General features: G+C 40.8%; 1 protein-coding gene across 7 annotated transcripts in view; it reads right to left on the bottom strand.

Moving 5' to 3' along the window:
- The window catches only part of LOC120531720 (ciliogenesis associated TTC17 interacting protein), an 80399-nt gene that overhangs the window by 27640 nt on the left and 32568 nt on the right, over window positions 1-20191 (bottom strand). For 6 of the 7 annotated variants that reach the window (XR_005634146.1, XR_005634142.1, XR_005634145.1 and 3 more), the window contains 2 exons: window positions 17295-17383; window positions 16296-17145 (listed from right to left, as the gene is read on the bottom strand). Coding sequence is in view for 1 of the 7 variants with exons in the window: in XM_039757387.1 (XP_039613321.1) it covers window positions 16924-17145; window positions 17295-17383 (311 nt within the window). In the remaining 6 variants the exon portion in view is untranslated. Of the gene's footprint in view, window positions 1-16019; window positions 17146-17294; window positions 17384-20191 lie in introns of those variants that run through there. The other variant, XM_039757387.1, reaches the window with a different exon arrangement.

The raw sequence follows: 20191 nt of genomic DNA, 5'->3' as shown, positions 1-20191 counted from the left end.
TGTTCAGGGTTATGGGAGACTGAACCCTTTCAGGAATCAGGCAGGAACCAGACGATGACAGGGTGCGAGTCCCAAAGATTGCTGTTCATTTGAATGGTGACTACAAATCAACCTGATGTTAGAGAATGCTGGAGTACGTGAGAGTGTGCTCTTTGATGGCCTAGGATCCCATCCCACCAAGAGCTGGTTCACAGTCTGAGCCCTCTCATATTGAGCTTTGGCTCCCTATACAACGTAGTGGAAAAAGTAGTTGCTAAAAATGATAGATGGATGAATTGTATTGGGTTCATTTGAGCACATGCAGCCTATTTTGTCCAAGCAGAACAGTTTTCAGTGGTCAAGATACCGCTGCATTGACATTGTCTACTTGAATATGTAATGAAAGCTTACATATAAATTTATTATCACTCAACCATTTATCAGTGCAAACTACCTGCATACTAACAGTGCTATTCCATGTAATTTTATAGCTATGTATACTTTTTATTGGCAGCAAGGTGACACAGTGGTTAGCACTGCCATCTGACTGCTTCAGAGTCCTGAATTTAACTTCTGGTTGCTGTTTCTTTGAGTTTGCATGTTTTCCCTTGTTTATGTGCGATTTCTGCTTTTCTGCCCACATTCTAATGCCATGCATGTTATGTTAGTTGTCTTCTCTAAAGTGGCCCCCTGTGGCTATGTGTTTAATGGACATTTTGGGTAAATTGATGCCCTGTCCAGAGTTGGGACTGTTAATGTGCCTGGGACAAGCTCCAGTCCTGCCACACGTGAATTGGGTTAAGCAGTGTGGATGTGCCAGTAACAAATGAATGGTGCATACCGCATAGTCAGGTTAAGTGTCAGGGTCAGATAGTGAGAAAGAAGTGTCAGACTGAAGCAACAATGTGCAGATTATTAGCCCCACAGTCTTCTACATTGGGCCCATTTCTTTCCTGATCAACAGTATATTTGTTTTTTTAAATTCCTAATTATATTTTGGTGTGTTTTTCTTTACTAAACAGTCTGTTCTGGTGACTTTTTAAGGTTTTTCTGACAACCTCTCTCTTTCTCTAACAGGATGGACTGAAATGAATGTCATTCATCTATTTCTTGAATTTGTATTTCCAGTATAGGTACCAACTCCTTTACTAGTCAGTCGGGGAAGCAACTCTGGATGGGACTGCAGGCTGTCTCTGGGCACATTGACACACTCACAAATAGGCAATTTATAGTTGCTCATCAATCCCAACTGCATATTTCTGGACTGGACTGTAACTGGAAACCCACATAATTATGGAGACAACATGCACTCTTAACGCAAAATGGTTCTCGAGTGGAAATCAGATCACGTAGCAACTTCTAGGAGGATAAACAAGAAGGAATTGTGTTCAGTTTGGTTGACAGTATTGTAGGCCCTTATTAATGGAGTGCTCAGTGACAGCGTGGGTTGTAAAATCTGTAACACACAGTTAGGCATTGAAAATTGATAAAATTAAAAACTTTCATTACCATCTCTCTCAAGCTTGCAAGAGGTCTGCCAGTCTGACTAAAGTTTAGGATCAATGCAGAGTTCAATTGTGGATTCTAAACTGAACCTTTATGGGTGTGTGGGTGGGTGTGTGTATATGAAGAGGTCTTGTATTGAACTGTCCGCAGTTGGTTCCTTCATGTTTTGTGCTCCCTGCTGATTGGATAGGCTCTGCCTGGCTGTGACCCTGGCGTGGATTAAGAGTTTTGAAAATGTTTTGTTATGAGCCCATACATTTGAGAGCAATCGGAGACCTTGACTCTAGTCACAGGACTCACTTTTGTAGGTTACATGTTAACATTGGTAAAGTTTATTTCGTGAATAACTTATTATTGATACTGTTCACTTTATGTAATCTAATTGACAGTATTATACATAGCATTATCTTAGGCAGCATGGATTTGGAAACCTTTGTTGTCATGGAAACCAGGAGATCAGTGCCTCATTAACTGATTCCACACCTGATCAGGAGGATAATACTGCCTAAAAGTGCTGTTGGTGTGAAAAGAAGGCAGATGTTTCAGACTGAACAATGTGTCATCTTTTACAGGTTCATCACAGAGACTTGCCATAGCAACGCAGCACCTTTTCCTTTTGTAACCCAGCATCTACCACATACTAGAAAGTGGGTGCTAACTCCTCAGCAGTAAACTGGGGTGAAGAACTTCATCAGGTATACCCCATGGAGGGCCACTCTTGCTTAAGCTTTTCAGGGCAGGTAATGTCTTTAGCAATCAAGATTAATTGGTTATTGAACTTAATGCCTTGTGTGTTTAGACTGATTGTTTTCCTTTACTTGTAATGAGTATGAGTACATTAATGTGTGGTGTAAAAGTAACTACTGTATTGTAGGACAGACTGACATTACCCATTTCGCCTGGCTGGAACCCAAGTCCTGGGTTAGCAATCAACTGCCAGGTACTCTTACTATCAGCCTCTTTTTCACTGCGATTCCCTTTGGAATACAACTTCTGTAGCTTATCTGATGAGATGATTGATACCAGACCTTATAGCATTGCAGGGACTTCTGCTGAAGGCACAAGCTAGACACCCTGGTTCCAAACAAAGGACTATCAAACAAGGATAAGTAACATTGACGGACAGAACTATGCACCAGGGGTCAAACAGGACAACAGGCTTATGTGCACCCAGGATACCAATGGCAAGCCCTCTATTCCTTCCTTAAAACACCCTTGTAAGACCTCAGCTAGGAATAAAGCATCACATACACCAAACTATAAGTTCATATACTTTGATTCCGAGAGCTATTGATCGTAATTTAGTAGACAGGACAAAGCCAGCTAGTATATTATGGTGTTGATATCATATTCATGGACAGATAATCACCTTGTGAAGGAAAGGTTGTAGCACAGTTTTATAAGTTTCCTCCTAAACCCAGTCAGAAAGTGCAGAGCAGCATTTCAAATACACACACTCACTCCCGGAGAGAGAATTCTGTGTGCAGGCGCCAGCTGTGAGGAAATGAATGCCACTTGCAGGCAACAGAAGTTTCATAACCAGCTAAAGAACATAGCACATCTTTAACACATGGATAGTAAGATCAGAATTACTAAGTTATGTGCCTTTGCCGTAGGTTAGAAAAAGTCAATTAAAGTTTCGCTTCGCTCGCCCAGCCCTGGGTTTGGTTTACCGGATATACAATTTAAAGAGATTGTTATTTTCATGGTAATTGTTACATATGCATTATTTTCACTTTTACTTTAAAAACTTTTGTAAGAATAATACTTGTCCTTTATTTCCGGCCCCTTCACTCAGGATGTATAACGCTGCGTGCGTTGTGAGGGCGCTAAACGCACGCTAAGGAGATGCCGTCAGATCATCTGCTGTCTTTCTGCTGCTGGTGAGCTACCTGTTCTGTTTGTCGCATGTCATTGTTTTAAGAGCTGGGAGCACATGATGCGCGTCTGCCAAAAGCAATCCAACAACTGCTAGGTTGGATGTCCGTGGACTTGTTTTAAATGATGGCTCGCTGCCTTGTCTCGTTTGACGTTGTTAGAACAATACTTGTCCTTTATTTCTGGCCCCGTGCGTGGTTAAATCTCTTTCTCGCTTTATTTATAATGCTGCTCGCGTTGTGAAGGGCGGGGGCAGCTGCTGTTGCGCAGCCTGTTGATCATTTTAAAGCCTGTACAGTCGCTGTCCTTTTTGCCACTTTGTGTCTGTGCTGCTCACGTTGTGGGGGTTTAGGGTGGCAGAACACACGCAAGGAGAAGTGGTTGGATCATCTGCTGCGGGCTGCATGTTTTGATTGTCACTTGTCATTGTTTTAAGAGCTGGGAGCTGGTTAAAGTGTCTCTCGCGGGACTTCAAATTGCCTTCTGAGACGATCACATCTCGTCTCCCTAGTCTGCATCCCCAAGATTTTTTTTTTTGTAATAGAGAGATGTGTTGTTTGTTATTGTCTTTTTTCTACATATATCTACAGGTATATTCACATATATCTATATATATTGTGTACGCTAGGTGTCACTGTTGCCCCTTAAACCCGATAGACAGACACGCAGGCAGGGACATGTGGTCAGGGGAGGTAACAAAACTACTAATAACATAAAATAAATGTGTCCACTGGTCTGTGCTATAAATTTGTTTTCTGTATGATTCCAGTAATTTTGACCATTTTTATAGTCAAAACCGCTGAATTGACGCATTTCCTGTTCAAATACAGGGGAGAAACGCAAGGTGTGGCAGCAGCGAGCCTCTCCTCATCTCAGACTCTGCTGCCCCTCACACACTGGGCTGACACATGCAATTGGCGCGTCTCTGTATGTCATCAATGTAATGTTTGCAGACACGTTTATTATTCACCTGTGAAGAAAGTGGTGCATGACAAAACCTTTTATTCTGCTGGAATCCAGGCACTTCCAGGCAGGTGGCACAAGTGCATTGAGAAGGATGGAGACCACATTGAGAAATGACATTATCAGTTTTGTTAAGGTTAAATCCCATTTTATAACTTTAGCTTGAATCCCCCTCGTATAATGCATTGTTACTGCTCTTCAGAAACAGAATCCCTGAGCAGTTGTCACATATGTTTTTAGACAGGTCAGTGAATTGGTGGCAGGCATGACTGTGGTTTAAAGAACCTCATCACATTTAGCAATAAAACTGAGAATTCAGAAGAACAAAAAAATGTGTCAGCAAATCCTCTTAAACTCAACTCAGATGTTCCTCATTTCCTTTCCAAGGCAACATAAAGGGTACACAGGAAAGTGAAAATCTTCTAGAAAAGCTTGAACTTGTGAGGACCCAGCCTCTGACTAAGTGACCAAACCACAGGCATTGCAACCCTCCCAGGCAGAGATGAGGTACTCCTGGCCATACAGTATGTCACTTTCCATTTTATGTTGCAAATGTGCAAATTAGTTCTTTTTGCAGTTGTCCATTAGTGTGACAAATTGCAAATAGAACATTTCATTTTTGATATTCATTATTTCCTGTATTGTCTTGGAATGGCTCAAAGGGCTAACATCCCCTCGGGTCTTTGTTTCTGGTCAGCTGTCAGAGCTGAAAGGGAAAAAAGTGGATATTTTTTGGGGAAAAAAGGATTTTAATAGGAGGCTTATCAAACTGTACCTTCAATAAGAGCAAATCACAAAGTGTAGTAAAATCAAAATATTCTTTAACTTTTTGTAATAATAGTAAAGGGAGTAAAACTTACTTTTGAGCCTGACATGAGCATATATTAGCACATATAAGCAATCACCATGGGACAAATCCTCTAGACAAATGATCCATTTTTCAAACCTGCTTTTTCAGAGCATGGTAGCAGGAAAGCTGGAGCCAATCCCAGCAAGCACTGGATGCAATGCAGGAACAATCACAGGAAAAGGCGTGAGCCCATCACAAGGCACACACACACACACATAAAACACATATAGGGTGGTCCAGATCTAATTATGCAATTTTCATTACGTTATAACTTATTAAGTTTATTACATACCAAATCACCCGAAAAATCCTGGACCATCGAGAAGTGTGCGAACTGATGACATGAAGAATCGTCTTCGCGCCAAACTGCAATCGTCCCCGCATAAATCAAAGTTATCCAGATGATTTGGGTCTGCATAATTAAATCTGGACCACCCTGTACACTAGGGCCAATATAGGATCACCAGTTCATCTAACCTGCATATCTTTGGACTGTGGGAGGAAACCCACGCAGACATGAGGAAGGTGTATCCTGTATAAGGGTTGTAGCTGATACAGTAATAATGTCCATGTGCAGAAGCAAGTTCCTTTGAAATGACAAGAGTCTTCACTATGACAGACAGCCAGGACTTCAGTTTATTTAACAACAGAAATCTTCTATCTGGAAGTGTGTTCTGAGCACAGGTCTTCTTCAGAGTCTTAAGATATTCATGTAAAGATATATAAATGTGGCCCATATACAATTAGCGGAAACGTATGTATTTTTGGCAAAGACCATATTCAGACCTAACATTACTTGGCTCGAAGCAGTATCCAGAGGTGGCCTTTGGGGGTGGCGACTAGGGCAATCGCCCCAGGCCCCGCGCCTGAGGGGGGCTCCGCGATGGGAGATTCTTTTGTCACCGTCAGCTCATCATACAAATATGCGGGGCCTCTGCAAGACATTCAGATCTGTTATAGACTGAAATACGGTACGTGGTGGATTTCTTCGGAAACCACTCATAAACGAGGACTTGTCACTTTAGAAGCCTTTCCCGGCATTTATACCAATAACCAAGAAAGCTCTAAGCACGACATCTATGGTTTCAAAATACCGTAATAATTACGCCCTTCAGTTTCAGATTTACACTGAGTCAGCAAAGAAGGCGACGCTAATACCATGCAGGTGTCTCCAAATGGCCTTCTCTCGACTCTTCTTTCTTGTCGAAATATAGAGTGAGGAATCATGTTTCTTGCTTTTGGGTGAAAGGAGTGGTCCTCGGCAGGGCGTTCCTAACGGACGCCTCAGAGTCATCGCCTCCAAGAAATAGCTCCTATCGCACGCCGTCTATGACTGTCAAGGCAGCTGTTTGGTAAGTGTTCGTTTTATTACAAGTGTTCTGGTTCTCCGTAATTAAATAAATTTGCTGACTCCAGCGGGTTTGGCAGAAATGACTGTTATCTAGTTTGTTAATTTTGCATGCATGTTTTTGAATCATTAATTAAGTTGGTTAAAGGCCACTTAACCAATATAAGAACAATTACAATACATAATATAATCAAATGGCCAATGGTACCTACATAAGGCACCATGTTTTTTAACAATAATAAGGCATACAGCATTAGAGGTGGACAAGCCCGTGAGTGTGGTGGTAACGGTATATAGCCTACACTATGGCTCTCGGCCCCGTATATGACACTCGCCCAAGGCCCCGCGTACTCCTAAGGCCGCCTCTGCAGTATCCTTATGCTTTATCTACTAAAAATATCAAAACAATAAAATAATATCACAAGCAGGTCTATTAAAGAGGAACCGTACGAAAAACAACACATAAAAACTCCTGTCCTTTGAAGAAATAAACATGGCCATTGATCCAGAGGAGCTAAAAGCATTGGCTTGGCTGACACCACACAGTGCTATAAAGCAGGCTCTTATTGTAGGTCTGAACTGCTGCCTTAGACCTCCAGGAGACTCCGTTTGATTCTTGACTTAAAGTCTGCATAGAGTCTATGTGGTCTCCTTGTGTCGGAGAAACTTTTCATTATAATCTTCACTTTTGTTCTCAAAATTTCAGAGATTCTTATATTTAACAAAGTTAAAGTAATCTGATTCAGCAACTCAAAAGTTGTACATTGTTGGCCTGATGGTACTCTGGACAACAATTGATTATCTAACATGATTTCCTGTAGTTATTTATGTTGGTAATTTATAGTGTGCCTGTGTATACAAAAGTGAGAGTGTGTGTGTGGAACCTTTAGAATATTTCATTGTCGCTCACACTTTCTTGTGCGGGTTTACACAACAAATGTCAGCAGTGCTTCCTTGTTTTCTGTTTGTGTGAAAAATGCATTACTTTAAAACATTTCTGGTTTGTTCTATAGAGCAGTTTATTTTTATTTATGCTATAATACAGGTGTGGTAAACGCTGGTTTTACTCCATCCCAGGTTGGTATGTTCCAAGAAGCATGGATCACACAAACACACCGCAAAGAGTAAAGAGTAATGTAAAAAGAAGCAAGACCACCGTCCCCTCGTCTACCCTGCTATGCTGCATTTACTTTTATCTGACACTCTACCCATGTATGTATGCTCTGTTCAGATGTGTTACTACACGTGTGCTGTATACACACGAAAAAGGCTGTAAAAAAATATGGTGTTGTGTGTGGAGATTACACATTCTCACGTTCAGTCGAAATTTGGAATACTTACAGTATTTTGAACTTTACAGGAATTTAAACTGTTTAACTTTTCCAACCAAACTGATGACTCCTCAGTGCACTGTACTCTGACTTGTATTCTAGCTGTATAAACTATAAAGTTTCCTTTTCATAACCCACACCCCGGCCGCCATCTAGTTTTGTTTGCTTGGATTGGTCTTATCAGATAACAGAAAGAAAAATCAGGAGAACCAGAGAAACTGGTTGAAGTCGTTATGCCGTGTGCTTGTCATCACTTTTAAAGTATCTTATAACACAAACAGTGATGAGAAGCGTCATCAGCATGTGGACACACGTGTATTATATATACAGTACACAGACTTACGGTAATACAGCAGAATGTTTATACAGCTATCTGCGAGGCGGCAATCTGTCACATCAGGCTAACTCGTGAAAAGGTGCATCTGACCGAGGTCACGAGCTAGCAGTTACACATCAGTTATATCTGAATTTCAACTGCAGACACAAGATACAACACGAATGCCAGAAAATGAGTGGGTAATTTTGGGTATGTGCTGTACATAGTCTGTGAAAATCTATTAATACTTTTGGCACCTTCATCCCCTGGTACAGTCATAGGCACAAAGCAATATTTTATGCCTTGTAGCACTAATAACAAAAAATAATGGCGCTGCCCCATTGGAATAAACCAAATGGCGGCATAAAGGCAAGGGGCTGCAGTTTTTTTATTATTTTGACACACTCTCCAAACAACCATTTCAATGCATGTGCATTTTACTATATATACAGTACCGGCCAAAAGTTTGGACACACCTCCTCAAAGCATCATGATGCACCAACATTGATGGACTGAAAGCCAGAAGTCTACGTGACCATCATCATCAGGTCCTTCCATGAAAACCCTAAATACAAAGAGGACTGTTTGACTTATGTTAGGTAGATTGCCCAGAGGGGCCTGGGCGGTCTCGTGGTCTGGAATCCCTACAGATTTTATTTTTTTTCTCCAGCCTTTGGAGTTTTTTTTTTTGTGTTTTCTGTCCACCCTGGCCATCAGACCTTACATATTCTATGTTAATTAATGTTGACATATGTTTATTTTTTATTGTGTCTTCTATTTTTCTATTCTTCATTTTGTAAAGCACTTTGAGCTACATTTTTTTGTATGAATATGTGCTATATAAATAAATGTTGATTGATTGAATGTGTTTTCTTTATTTTCATGACCATTTACAGCACTCCATCACTCTCCTTCTTGGTCAAATAGCCCTTACACAGCCTGGAGGTGTGTTTGGGGTCTTTGTCCTGTTGAAAAATAAATGATCGTCCAACTAAGCTGACTTCTGCACAACACAACTGCTGGTCCCAACCCCATTGATAAAGCAAGAAATTCCACTAAATAACCCTGATAAGGCACACCTGTGAAGTGAAAACCATTTCAGGTGACTACCTGTTGAAGCTCATCGAGAGAATGCCAAGAGTGTGCAAAGCAGTAATCAGAGCAAAGGGTGGCTGTTTTGAAGAAACTAGAATATAAAACATGTTTTCAGTTATTTCACCTTTTTTTGTTAAGTACATAACTCCACATGTGTTCATTCATAGTTTTGATGCCTTCAGTGAGAATCTACCAATGTAACTGGTCATGAAAATAAAGAAAACGCATTGAATGAGGAGGTGTGTCCAAACTTTTGGCCTGTACTGTACATTACATATTATATATGTTCATGAATGTACTGTATTTATATATATATATATATACAGTATATATATATATACTGTATATATACAAGGGGGCTTCGCTCGCCAACCCCCATGCCTGTGCTACACGCTGGCCTCTTTGCGGGTCTGTCGCTCGTTTATGGGGATGCGGTTGTACAACTTAAACAGATTTTTATTTTCATTACAGCGAGTAATTAACCATATTAAAAAAGAGTAAAACCTAATAATTTGAAAGTAAATTATGTTTCATGTTGTGTTAGCGTTATTTGTTGTGTAATACGATTTCGTTCTGTTTGGCTTTGAAATTAACACGCAAATACTTTTTAAACTTACACATTTACTGTAAAACTTGAGTAAAAACAATTTTTTGAATTAAATTGTCATCAATATCGCATTGAGTTTTGATTCGGTGTTTGGACTTTCATCGTGACAATGCAACATATAACTGCTGTGGCAAGCGGCTGGGAGTGGTACCCAGCTGGGACGCCCAGAAGGACCAGAGGAGGGATTATGCCTCCTCCAGACCACGAGAGAGCGACCGCCCTGGTGGTTTTGGGGACCATGGGATCAGAGCTTAGGAGCTCAACCCTATAGGGGCCTGTGGTCGGCGCCAGGGGGCGCCCGATTGCCTGAGGAGCCCTGGCCCTCAGCACTTCCGCCACACCCGGAAGTGCTGGGGGGAAGAAGACCAGGGACACCCGGAGTGCTTCTGGGTGCACAGCCGGCACTTCCGCCACACCAGGGAGTGCCGGCAGTTGCTTACTGGAAAGCACCTGGAGCACGTCCGGGTGATTATAAAAGGGGCCACCTCCCTCCATTCGATGGATGGAGTCGAGAGGAAGAAAGACGGAGCTCGGGAGGAGAGGAGAGGAGAGGAGAGGAGAGGAGAGGAGGCGAGGCGGACCAGAGAGGAAGGCATTGGTTGAGAGGCCTGGACTTTGGGGTGAAAGTGGGTTGTGTGCTGTCACTTTCTAAATAGTATGTACAATAAACATGTGTTGGGTGTTCAACCATTGGTGTCCGCCTGTCTGCGTCCACACTGCCTGTGAGTGAATTTCATTTCTTTCTATCTATTAAATAAAATTACTTTTTCGAATGTTTGGCTCTTAGATTTGATAATTGTTTTTGCCAAAGCTATTCTAACAGGAAACAGTAAACAATTTGATACGAATAGCATATCAAGATCTCCTTTGTTGTGGAATGTTATCCACGGAAGATGTACCACATTACCTTTCTTGGATACATCCTTCTTTCTACAGTAATTCGTGTGGTGGAAGACCAGACGGTGTTAACAGTTGTAGATATTCTTCGGGATATTGTTAAGTTGATGTTTTCATCTTCTGCACGATTACCACCAACTGTTTCAACATAGTCTATTGATATGCATTTAACCTATTTCCTGTGTAACCGATCAACATTTTTGGTGTTAATTTGTTTGACTTCGTTTCTCGGTGCTAGGATTGCCCGTGTACTCATTTTTTTCTGTTGATAACCTTTCGTGATGAAAGATTTTGACATAATAAGTCGTCTTTAATTGGGAACTTAAAGTGGGGAAAATGTTAAAATTTGTAAGAGCCGAGAGAGCAGAAAATGTGTCTGTCAAAAGCATTCACATGAATGAGAGGCGAGATTATCGTGTGCATGATTTAAAATGGTTGAGAGGAGGGCATGACTTGAAAAAATCTCATGGCCGTGGTCTCAACTTGCAGGACTTGAAAAAATCTTCCATGTATATAGTGATATATATACACTGCACCATGCAATGCATATGTCTGTATTATATGCCATTTGGTTTGAGATTTGTATAAGCAGCGTTAATGTTTCTGATGCACAATTTATTGAAATAAAAGAGACATAGCAACTGGACTGACACACCTGTGTGGATCTCCTGTGTGCAGCCCTCTTCATCTGAGTACACAGATTTTCTACAGGTTTGAGATCCATAGTCTTTTTTTTAAGTAGCTATTCCTTGGTTCAGTTGGCTGTTTGCGTCTTATAGTTGCCACGCTCAAAGGTTAAGATATTCTTAAATTTTAGCATTCTGGCAAAGGGCAACAAGTTTTGAAGCGTAGTATCTTGGTATTTCTAGCTTTTAATTTGTGTCCACGTTGAGGGGATACCGCCACCTCCCTCCTTCACTGCAGATTCTGTGTTTGTTAGCTAAAATGCCATGTTGACTTTGCACCAAACATATCTTTTTGAATTAAGCCCAAAGATTTGATCTTAGTCTCTTTAGTCCATTTTCCATTTGGTTTTGGAAGGTTGGCTGTTCTTTATAGTGAGACATGTTCTCAAAACAGTGGTTGTAACATCAATATGTATTTTTGCAGGTATCATATCTAATAATAGTAATTAATGTAAGTATGGGTGTGGTTTTTTTTTTTTGTTCAATCTAAATTAGAATGGCAGAACGGAACATTAACGAGGGGCCAAAAGCCAGCACTGAAGCAATCCAGTTTCTTAACATCAATTTGTAAGTGTGTCTTTAAATAGAAACCATCTATCCATTTTCTAAACTTACACTTTTTCTTACCCAAAGCTGTATGACAGTAAAACTCATTCTGGGAGCAGTGGTGACAATGCAACAATCATCCTGAGATGAGACCATAGAATAAAATGGGACACTCACTCACTCCACACCACATTAATGGTGTGTTTCCACTTAATCTAAGGACACACCATTGGTCTGTAGAAGGAATCTAGAATAGCCATAGGAGAAATACTCAGTCTAGCTTAATTTACACATATCTATCTATCACAAAGTTGAAATTCCTGCTGCACCCTAAACCTTGAGCTCCCTCCTTGCCTAGTAATCTCTTCTGGAGGGACATTCTGACCTGTGCAATTTCCAGGTAGTGCTATATTTCTTCCATTGCTTCATAACTGTACTCACAGTATTCCCTGATAAATATAATTTGTTTCTGTCTTTGTCCTAAGAAAGCATGTCTCTTTCATCAGTAGGATCCTGGAGATCTAGTGTGGACACTAGCGATCTCTGCAGCCAATAAATCTTCAGGACATCTGATTTTACTTAGGCCCAATCTTAGTAACATCAGTAGATGTAACATGAAGGCAAATTAGCTCAGTACATGATTTGCAATTTGAGTTTTTAAATCTTAGTAAAGTTTCACTCCCTAATAGAAAGACTGCGCATAATTATGCAACCAAGATATTGAACATTTCTATTTTCATTTTTTTTTTTCTAAAAATAACCAATTTGAGTTTCACTTAACTTTTAATTTTATTGCGGAGATTGCTTCAAAGTTGAACATGGTCTGATATGATATGTCTTGTTTTCAGCCTTTACATAAAAAAAAAGGCTGTGTGGCCTTTTGATATCCACTATGTAGTGCCTGGACATCTGTGTTTCTGATTTCACTGAAGAGATACAGTATATTTAAATGTATCAGTGGTGAAGACATACATAAAGTAATCTTCACTTTCCCTCTTTGTGGTTTAAGCAGATAACCCAAACATGCTTCCTGCAGTTAACAAAGTCCTGGACTCTTGACTCTGCAATTTCAGGACATTAACCCTGTTGGTTTGAAGCCATTTCTGTGTAGCTTTGGCTTTATGCTTGGGGTCTTTGTCTCTCTAGAAAACAAATCTCCCAAAGTGCAGGTGTCTTGCATCAGTACATCAGGTTTCCCTCCAGGATTTCCTCGTATTTTGCTGCATTCATTTTATTCCTGCAAGCCTTCCAGGGCCTGAAGCAGAGATGCATCACCACAGCATGATGTTGTCACCACCATGCTTCATGGTGTGGACGATGTGTGTTTGATAACGTGCAGTGTTCAAACACTAATTTAGTCTATAAAACCTCAATTTTTGTCTCATCAGATCACAGAATCTTCTTCCAATTGATTTCAGAGACTCCAATGTGCCTTCTGGCTGAACACTCTGGCCGAGTTTTCCAGACAGTTGATTTCTCATTGCCACTCTCCTATAAATCTACAACTGATGATGCTGCACCCAGGTAACAGATGTTGTCTGTCCAATCTCAGTCACTGCAGCTTGTCACTCCTTTGGACTTGGCATAGGTCTGTTGGTACTCTTCTTGCGTGATTGCCTGAGGTTTTGTGGAGGGCCTGCTGTATTTACTGCTTTGCCTTACTATTCCCATTTTGTAATGTTTGATTTAACTGTATATTCTGTGACTGCGCCACCACCACCTACTCAAAGCTTCATGATGCTCCAACAATGATGGCAGAAGTCTACGTGACCATCATCATCATCAAGCCCTTCCGTGAGAATCCTAAATCCACAGAGGACTGTTTCATTTATGTTAGGTAGAATGCCCAGAGGGGACTGGGCGGTCTCATGGTCTGGAATCCCTACAGATTTTATTTTTTCTCCAGCCGTCTGGAGTTTTTTTGTTTTTTCTGTCCCTCCTGGCCATTGAACCTTACTCTTATTCGATGTTAATGTTGATTTATTTTGTTTTATAATTGTGTCTTTCATTTTTCTATTCTTTAATATGTAAAGCACTTTGAGCTACTGTTTGTATGAAAATGTGCTATATAAATAAATGTTGTTGTTGTTGACTTGTGATTTTTTCTTGTCTGCGTCCTTTGACTTGTGCTTTTCAATCCTCTGTTCACAGTGTTGCTTGGAGTGTTCTTTTGACTTTATTGTGTAAGTCAGGCCACCATACTGAAAAGCGTGCCCCTTCCAGATGAGGTGCCTTTTGACTGCCTCATTGGATCACTGGACACCCCTTGACTACAGACAGGAGATCCCCATTGACTTCTAAAACCAACTGGCAGCACTAGAGATGATTTAGTAGTGGAATACTTATGGAATCAATTGTCATGTGTTTTACATTCAATTTGAACCACTTTGACGAGATCTGTTTTCATTTTGACATTAAAGAATCTTTTTTTGTTGATCAATGCCAAAAAGCCTAATTTCACTGTGACTGAAAAGTTGCATAACAATAAAATGTGAAAAGTTCCAAGGGTTAAATACTTTTTATAGGCACTGTATATAAGGAAAATAAATACGCAACTCAAAACATAAAACTAAGTTAGCTTGGCTTTATCTCCTCTCTCCTATGAAGGAACACACCAGCCTATGTATACGTCCTTCTTACATTAATGTCTAAAACAATGACCCAAGCAAACCTTAGTCATTCAGGGCAGGCTTGAAATGTATTTGTAGAAGTTCTGTTTAGATACACAGATTGGTCCTCATCTCGTTACGCGTTTCTTAGTGTCTGTTCTTTGATTGTAGATTTGATTTTCTTTACAGCTCGCCCTCCTCTACAGCACTTCTGTAGCTGTGTGTGTGAGTGTGTGTAACACACGCTGTTTGAAACTGCTGCCTCACTGATGCCTTTCTACATTAACAGGTTAATTTAGCTTTCCTACTGAATTTAAGAAGACGAACCTGTTAAAAAATGAAGAGTTATCCTTAACACTGGCTATTTCTTTCAGTTACGGTAACTCCAATAACCAGAAATACATATTTTCATACAGTCCCTTTACCCTTAGTACTAATCTACCCATATCTACAAACAATACGTTCTCTGAAACAAAAGCATAAGCAACATGCTCATTCTGTTTTCTTTTCTTGTAGTCTAAAGGGAACTGGATGAGGGTTTGGGGTCTCTGAGGAGTTTTTATCTGCCAAACACGGAAGGATGCTGGAGTGCTTTGTCTTTCTTTGTTCAGAAGCTTTTCTGCCTTGGCATTGGTCGTGCCTTGTCATTGCTGTCTGTATGGCAGTTACAATTCTGGGGGTTTTACACACAGAGGTCTTCTTCTGCAAGTATAAAAATATGTCTGCTGAGGGTTGGTGATCAAGCAAGTCCTTCTTTCAGTGAGATGAATGCACTGCTTTTATGTTGGCTTGTGCCACTTGCTCTCTAGCCTTTGTTACGGCCACACCCTAAGCAACTGCAGTTCTGCTGTAGAGTACAAGATAAAGTTGGCCAAAGTGCACTGAACTTGTACTTACTTACAGTAGGTTACAGAAGAAGGACAGCAGATTTTACTGTTGGTTTCTCAGGTGCACCTAAGCCCAACGTTTTGGTTGATAATTTGTGCAAAGTTTTGTCCATCAAGGTTGGCAATGATCAAGTTGTAATCACCTTGCTTATGCAGTACGGTGGTAAATGGTATAACACTGAGCCACAGGCCTCACGGCCACAGAGGTGCTGTTGAGGAGGGCAAGCTGTGAAGAAAATCTATCCGTTCATTTTCCAACCCACTGAATCCGAACACAGGGTCATGGGGGTCTGCTGGAGCCAATCCCAGCCAACACAGGGCACAAGGCAGGAACCAATCCTAGGCAGGGTGCCAACCCACCGCAGGACACACACAAACACCAAGCACACACTAGGGCCAATCCACCTAACCTGCATGTCTTTGGACTGTGGGAGGAAACCGGAGCGCCCGGAGGAAACCCATGCAGACACGGGGAGAACATGCAAACTCCACGCAGGGAGTACCTGGGAAGCGAACCCGGGTCTCCTAACTGCGAGGCAGCAGCACTACCACTGCGCCACCATGCCGTCCGTGAAGAAAATCAAATCTACAATCAAAGGACAGACACTTAGCCAGTACCAGTGTCATTCAACTGTGACTGGTGCAGTTGTAAAAGATTCAGAACTAAAACATATGTTCTAAAGAGAGGCCCGGTGTGGCACATGTGATTCAGCTAAAGTGTCAGTGCAGGGGATGCAGCTGTAAGCCACATGTGCAATGCCAAAGAAAAAGGAGTTTGTACTACAACTGTAACATACCAGCCAAACACAGGGGAGCTGCACAGTTGTCTTCTTCCATCTGTTGACTGCTCTGATGCAAGTGCATGAATAAAGTGGGCTTCTTGATGGATGTCCCCTAGTCCTGGTGAGGAGGTTTAGAGGAGAGCAGTAAGGCCCAGAGGCAAGGAGCAAGAGTGAGAGACACCAGTATCAAGGGGATGGCCTCTGCGAGGGGAAGACGAGGACAAACTTCAGAAATCTTGCAGGTTGGTTGTTTTGGCAGCATACCCAATGACCTCAAGAGTAGGAACAACATGAATTGGAATAGGAGCTGCAAGAAAACAGGAAAGGAAAATAAAAGTGCCCTTGAGCTTATGTGCAAAATCACTGTGCCATGTGCATCATTCCAGTGTTTATATTTATATCAATATTATTCACTTTATAATAGAAACGTAACAAATGCATTAAACAACCCAAGTCAAATAGATTTATTTAATAAAATGGAGATTGTTACGATAGATTAAAATGCCTAAAGTAAGATTTTATACTCTCTATGCACCATTAAATACATTCAGCATACTTAAAATTAAATATGTACATTAAGTTAAAAATTCCACTTAATACATGTATGCAAGCCCTTTAGACATTTTCTTATTCACTTCTTGTTTTACAGTTCTTGTGCATTTTCAGTTACTGTACTGGCAATTCTAGGCGACTTATCTGAAAGTTCAGGATACTTCTGTGAAGAAAAGGGGGCAAAATAATCAGCAGCAAAGATGAAAATGTCTGCTGGTTTTCTGAGCAACAGAAACTGAAGGAAGTCTGCCATTAGTGCTTTCAGTTCAGGATGATGTCTAAGATACACAGCATGGCTTGCCTTTAGCTCCTCCTGCAAAAGTGTACAATTTTTTATCAGCAGCTTTTACATATAATCAAAAAACATTATATGGCTATATGTAGACTAAATTTAATATATTTTAAATAAAAATTATCAAATCATAATATACTGTTAAAAAGACTACTACTAGATACAGTTACCTTTCTATCAAGAAACCTCGAATACAGTTGCACGTCTTCTTCCCAAACAAGTGGCTTCTTTTCAAAAGCAGGTTTATCGTTCTCTTCATCTATGAGAATAGGAGAGAATACTTCCATTGTAAGTTACAGAACTACAGTATCTGCAACAGATTTATTTGCCAAAGTTATGCACCAGTAACCTTAGCGTTTCTAGATGTACTGTTCCACTTGAGTTGCTGCACTTATTATGCATCACATTATTAAGGTGGATATGTGAGATCAAATTTTTAGTAATAAATACACTAAGATTCAAAAAGAAGAGAGCAATGACCCTAAAATAATGGACATGTCCTTTTCTGAAAGATTAATATATATATATATATATATATATATATATATATATATCATTTAAGTCCAGTACGTGATGAGATGATGTTCATAATTTATAGCAAAATACTTCCCTCTTAAATGATGATACGCAAAGGAGAAAACACCAAATGCCTTTTTCCAACATTGTTGAAAGCTTTATTGTGCTTGTGCTGACAGGACTAATCACAATTTCCTTTGCCTTAAAAATATGTTAAAGTGTAACAAATATGTGACCAGCTGAGCTTGGGAAGATGTCAGTTGCCAGCCTTGTTGCAACAAGCCAGGGAACAAAGGTCACGGCAGTAAATTCTTATGCATTTAATAATGTGTGAAATTCTTCTAGAGCATTGCCCAAGGGGTGCACAGAAATGTTTGCTAATCATCATTGTCTAGTGCATGAACAGCGATTAACACCCAGTTTAACACTGCCGCTAGAAGAAAGTAACCAGTGCATGCCTCACCAAAGCAATACACTCTTGCAAATTACTAAGAAAAACCTGTAAGGAGACACACTGTACCTGTAAAAAGCATTCAACCCCTTGGAGGTTTTTACATTTTATTTTTATACAACATTGAATTACTGTGGATTTAATTTGACGTTTTGACACTGATGAGCAGAAAAAGAATCTTTAAGTGAAAACAGTTCTCTGCTAAATACTGTAAACGGATTACAAATATAAAACGCACAAGACTTGACTGCGTAACTATTCACACCCATTAGTGGATGAATCTTTGGCTGCCATAAAAGCCTTCAATCTGTGTACACAGGTCTCTTTCAGCTTTGCACACCCCAACATTGCCACATTTTCCCATTCTTCTTTACAAAACTGCTGAAACTCTGTCATGTTGCATATGGGGATTGTGAGTGAATAGTCTTTTTGAAGTCCAGCCATAAATTCTCAACTGGATTGAGATGTGGACTCTTTCTCAGCCACTCCAGGCCTTGTCATAGGTCACTTGTTGGCTTTCCTCACTAGTCTTCTTCTTGCATGATCACTCAGCTTTTGAGGCCAGCCTGCTCTGGGCATATTTGCTGTGTAGGACTGGATGTTACTATCCCTTAATCGTATACCTGAGATATGCTACCTAGACTCTGTAAGATCATCTTCTGTGCTTTTCTAGCCTTTGATGATGCAAGCAGCAACAGTTCCAGTGATGTCCTTTGGTAGAATCACTCCTTCAACTCAAAACTACGAGATGGTCTAGAAAGTGGTTTTATCTTCTGGGTTTTCAAGCAGGCAACCTCTTTTCTCAATGTTTCATGGATAGGCCCATTACACCTCCAGATCTTTGCTTTCCAGCCATGTTGTTGCACATCGGCTACAAGATCAGCATACCTCAGCTACTTGCGCTCATAAGCCTCCTCTACTGCATCCTGTCAGGGCACTGTAAGCTCAATAATGTAAATGTGCTGGATTAAGATTGACCATAGCTCAAGGTCTTCTCTGAGGTTGGTTGTCATGATTTCAACTGGAAAGCAAAGCCTCTGGTCTAAGTCTGCCACCATCTTCCTATCACACACCCCACCGAGCTGCCCACTGTCTGGTCTTGATGTAGCGAGTCTGACATGACCCTCACCTTTCCAGACAAACTTTATTTCTGGACAGTGGGATAAAGGGAGAGGAAGTGCATTGATATTTATTCAACACCTTGCCAGCACTGCTCCAAGACAACATAGTACCCAGTTGTGCCACTAGGTGTATCGTCTTGCAGCCCACCAGGATGTGTTTTAGTTTTGCTGAAGTTTGACAGAAGGATATATGTAGCTGTGCCAGACTCTTTCCACTTCTTAATGATTGATTTAACTGTACTCCAAAAGATACTCAGTGACTTGGATATTTCTTGTCTCCATCTTTTGACTTTTCAATCACCTGTTCATGGTGATATTTGATGTGTTCTTTTGTCTTTATTGTGTAAGTTAGGCCACCACACTGACTCAACACAATATGGACCTTGCAGGTGAGGTGCATTTGTACTGCAGTCAACTGAAACCCCTTGACCAGGTCAGGTGATCTCCATTGAATTAATTCTGTGACTTCTAAAGCTACTCCTCTAATGATTTAGGTGTATTATATCAAAAAAGAAAACTAACTGTTCAATTTCTTATTTTATGTTTCATATTTGTAATTAGGGCGGCACTTTGGCACAGTGGGTAGTGCGGCTGCCTCGCAGTTAGGACACTCGGGTTCGCTTCCCAGGTCCTCCCTGTGTGGAGTTTGCATGTTCTCCCTGTGTCTGCGTCGGTTTCCTCCCACAGTCCAAAGACATGCAGGTTAGGTGCATTGGCGATTCTAAATTGTCCCTAGTGTGTGCTTGGTGTGTGTCTGCGCGCGCCCTGTGGTGGACTGGCACCCTGCCCAGGGTTTGTTTCCTGCCTTGCACCCTGTGTCGACTGGGATTGGCTCCAGCAGACACCGTGATCCTGTAATTAGGATATAGTGGGTTGGATAATGGATGGATGGATATTTGTAATCAATTTGAACCAGTTTGCAGAGATCTGTTTTTATTCTGACATTAAAGAGACTTTATCTGTTGATCAATGTAAAAAA

The sequence above is a fragment of the Polypterus senegalus genome, chromosome 6, assembly GCF_016835505.1.
Source record: "Polypterus senegalus isolate Bchr_013 chromosome 6, ASM1683550v1, whole genome shotgun sequence".
Taxonomy (NCBI): Eukaryota; Metazoa; Chordata; class Cladistia; order Polypteriformes; family Polypteridae; genus Polypterus; species Polypterus senegalus.
Note: the sequence above shows the minus strand (reverse complement) of the source record. Positions and strands in the feature narration are given on the sequence as shown.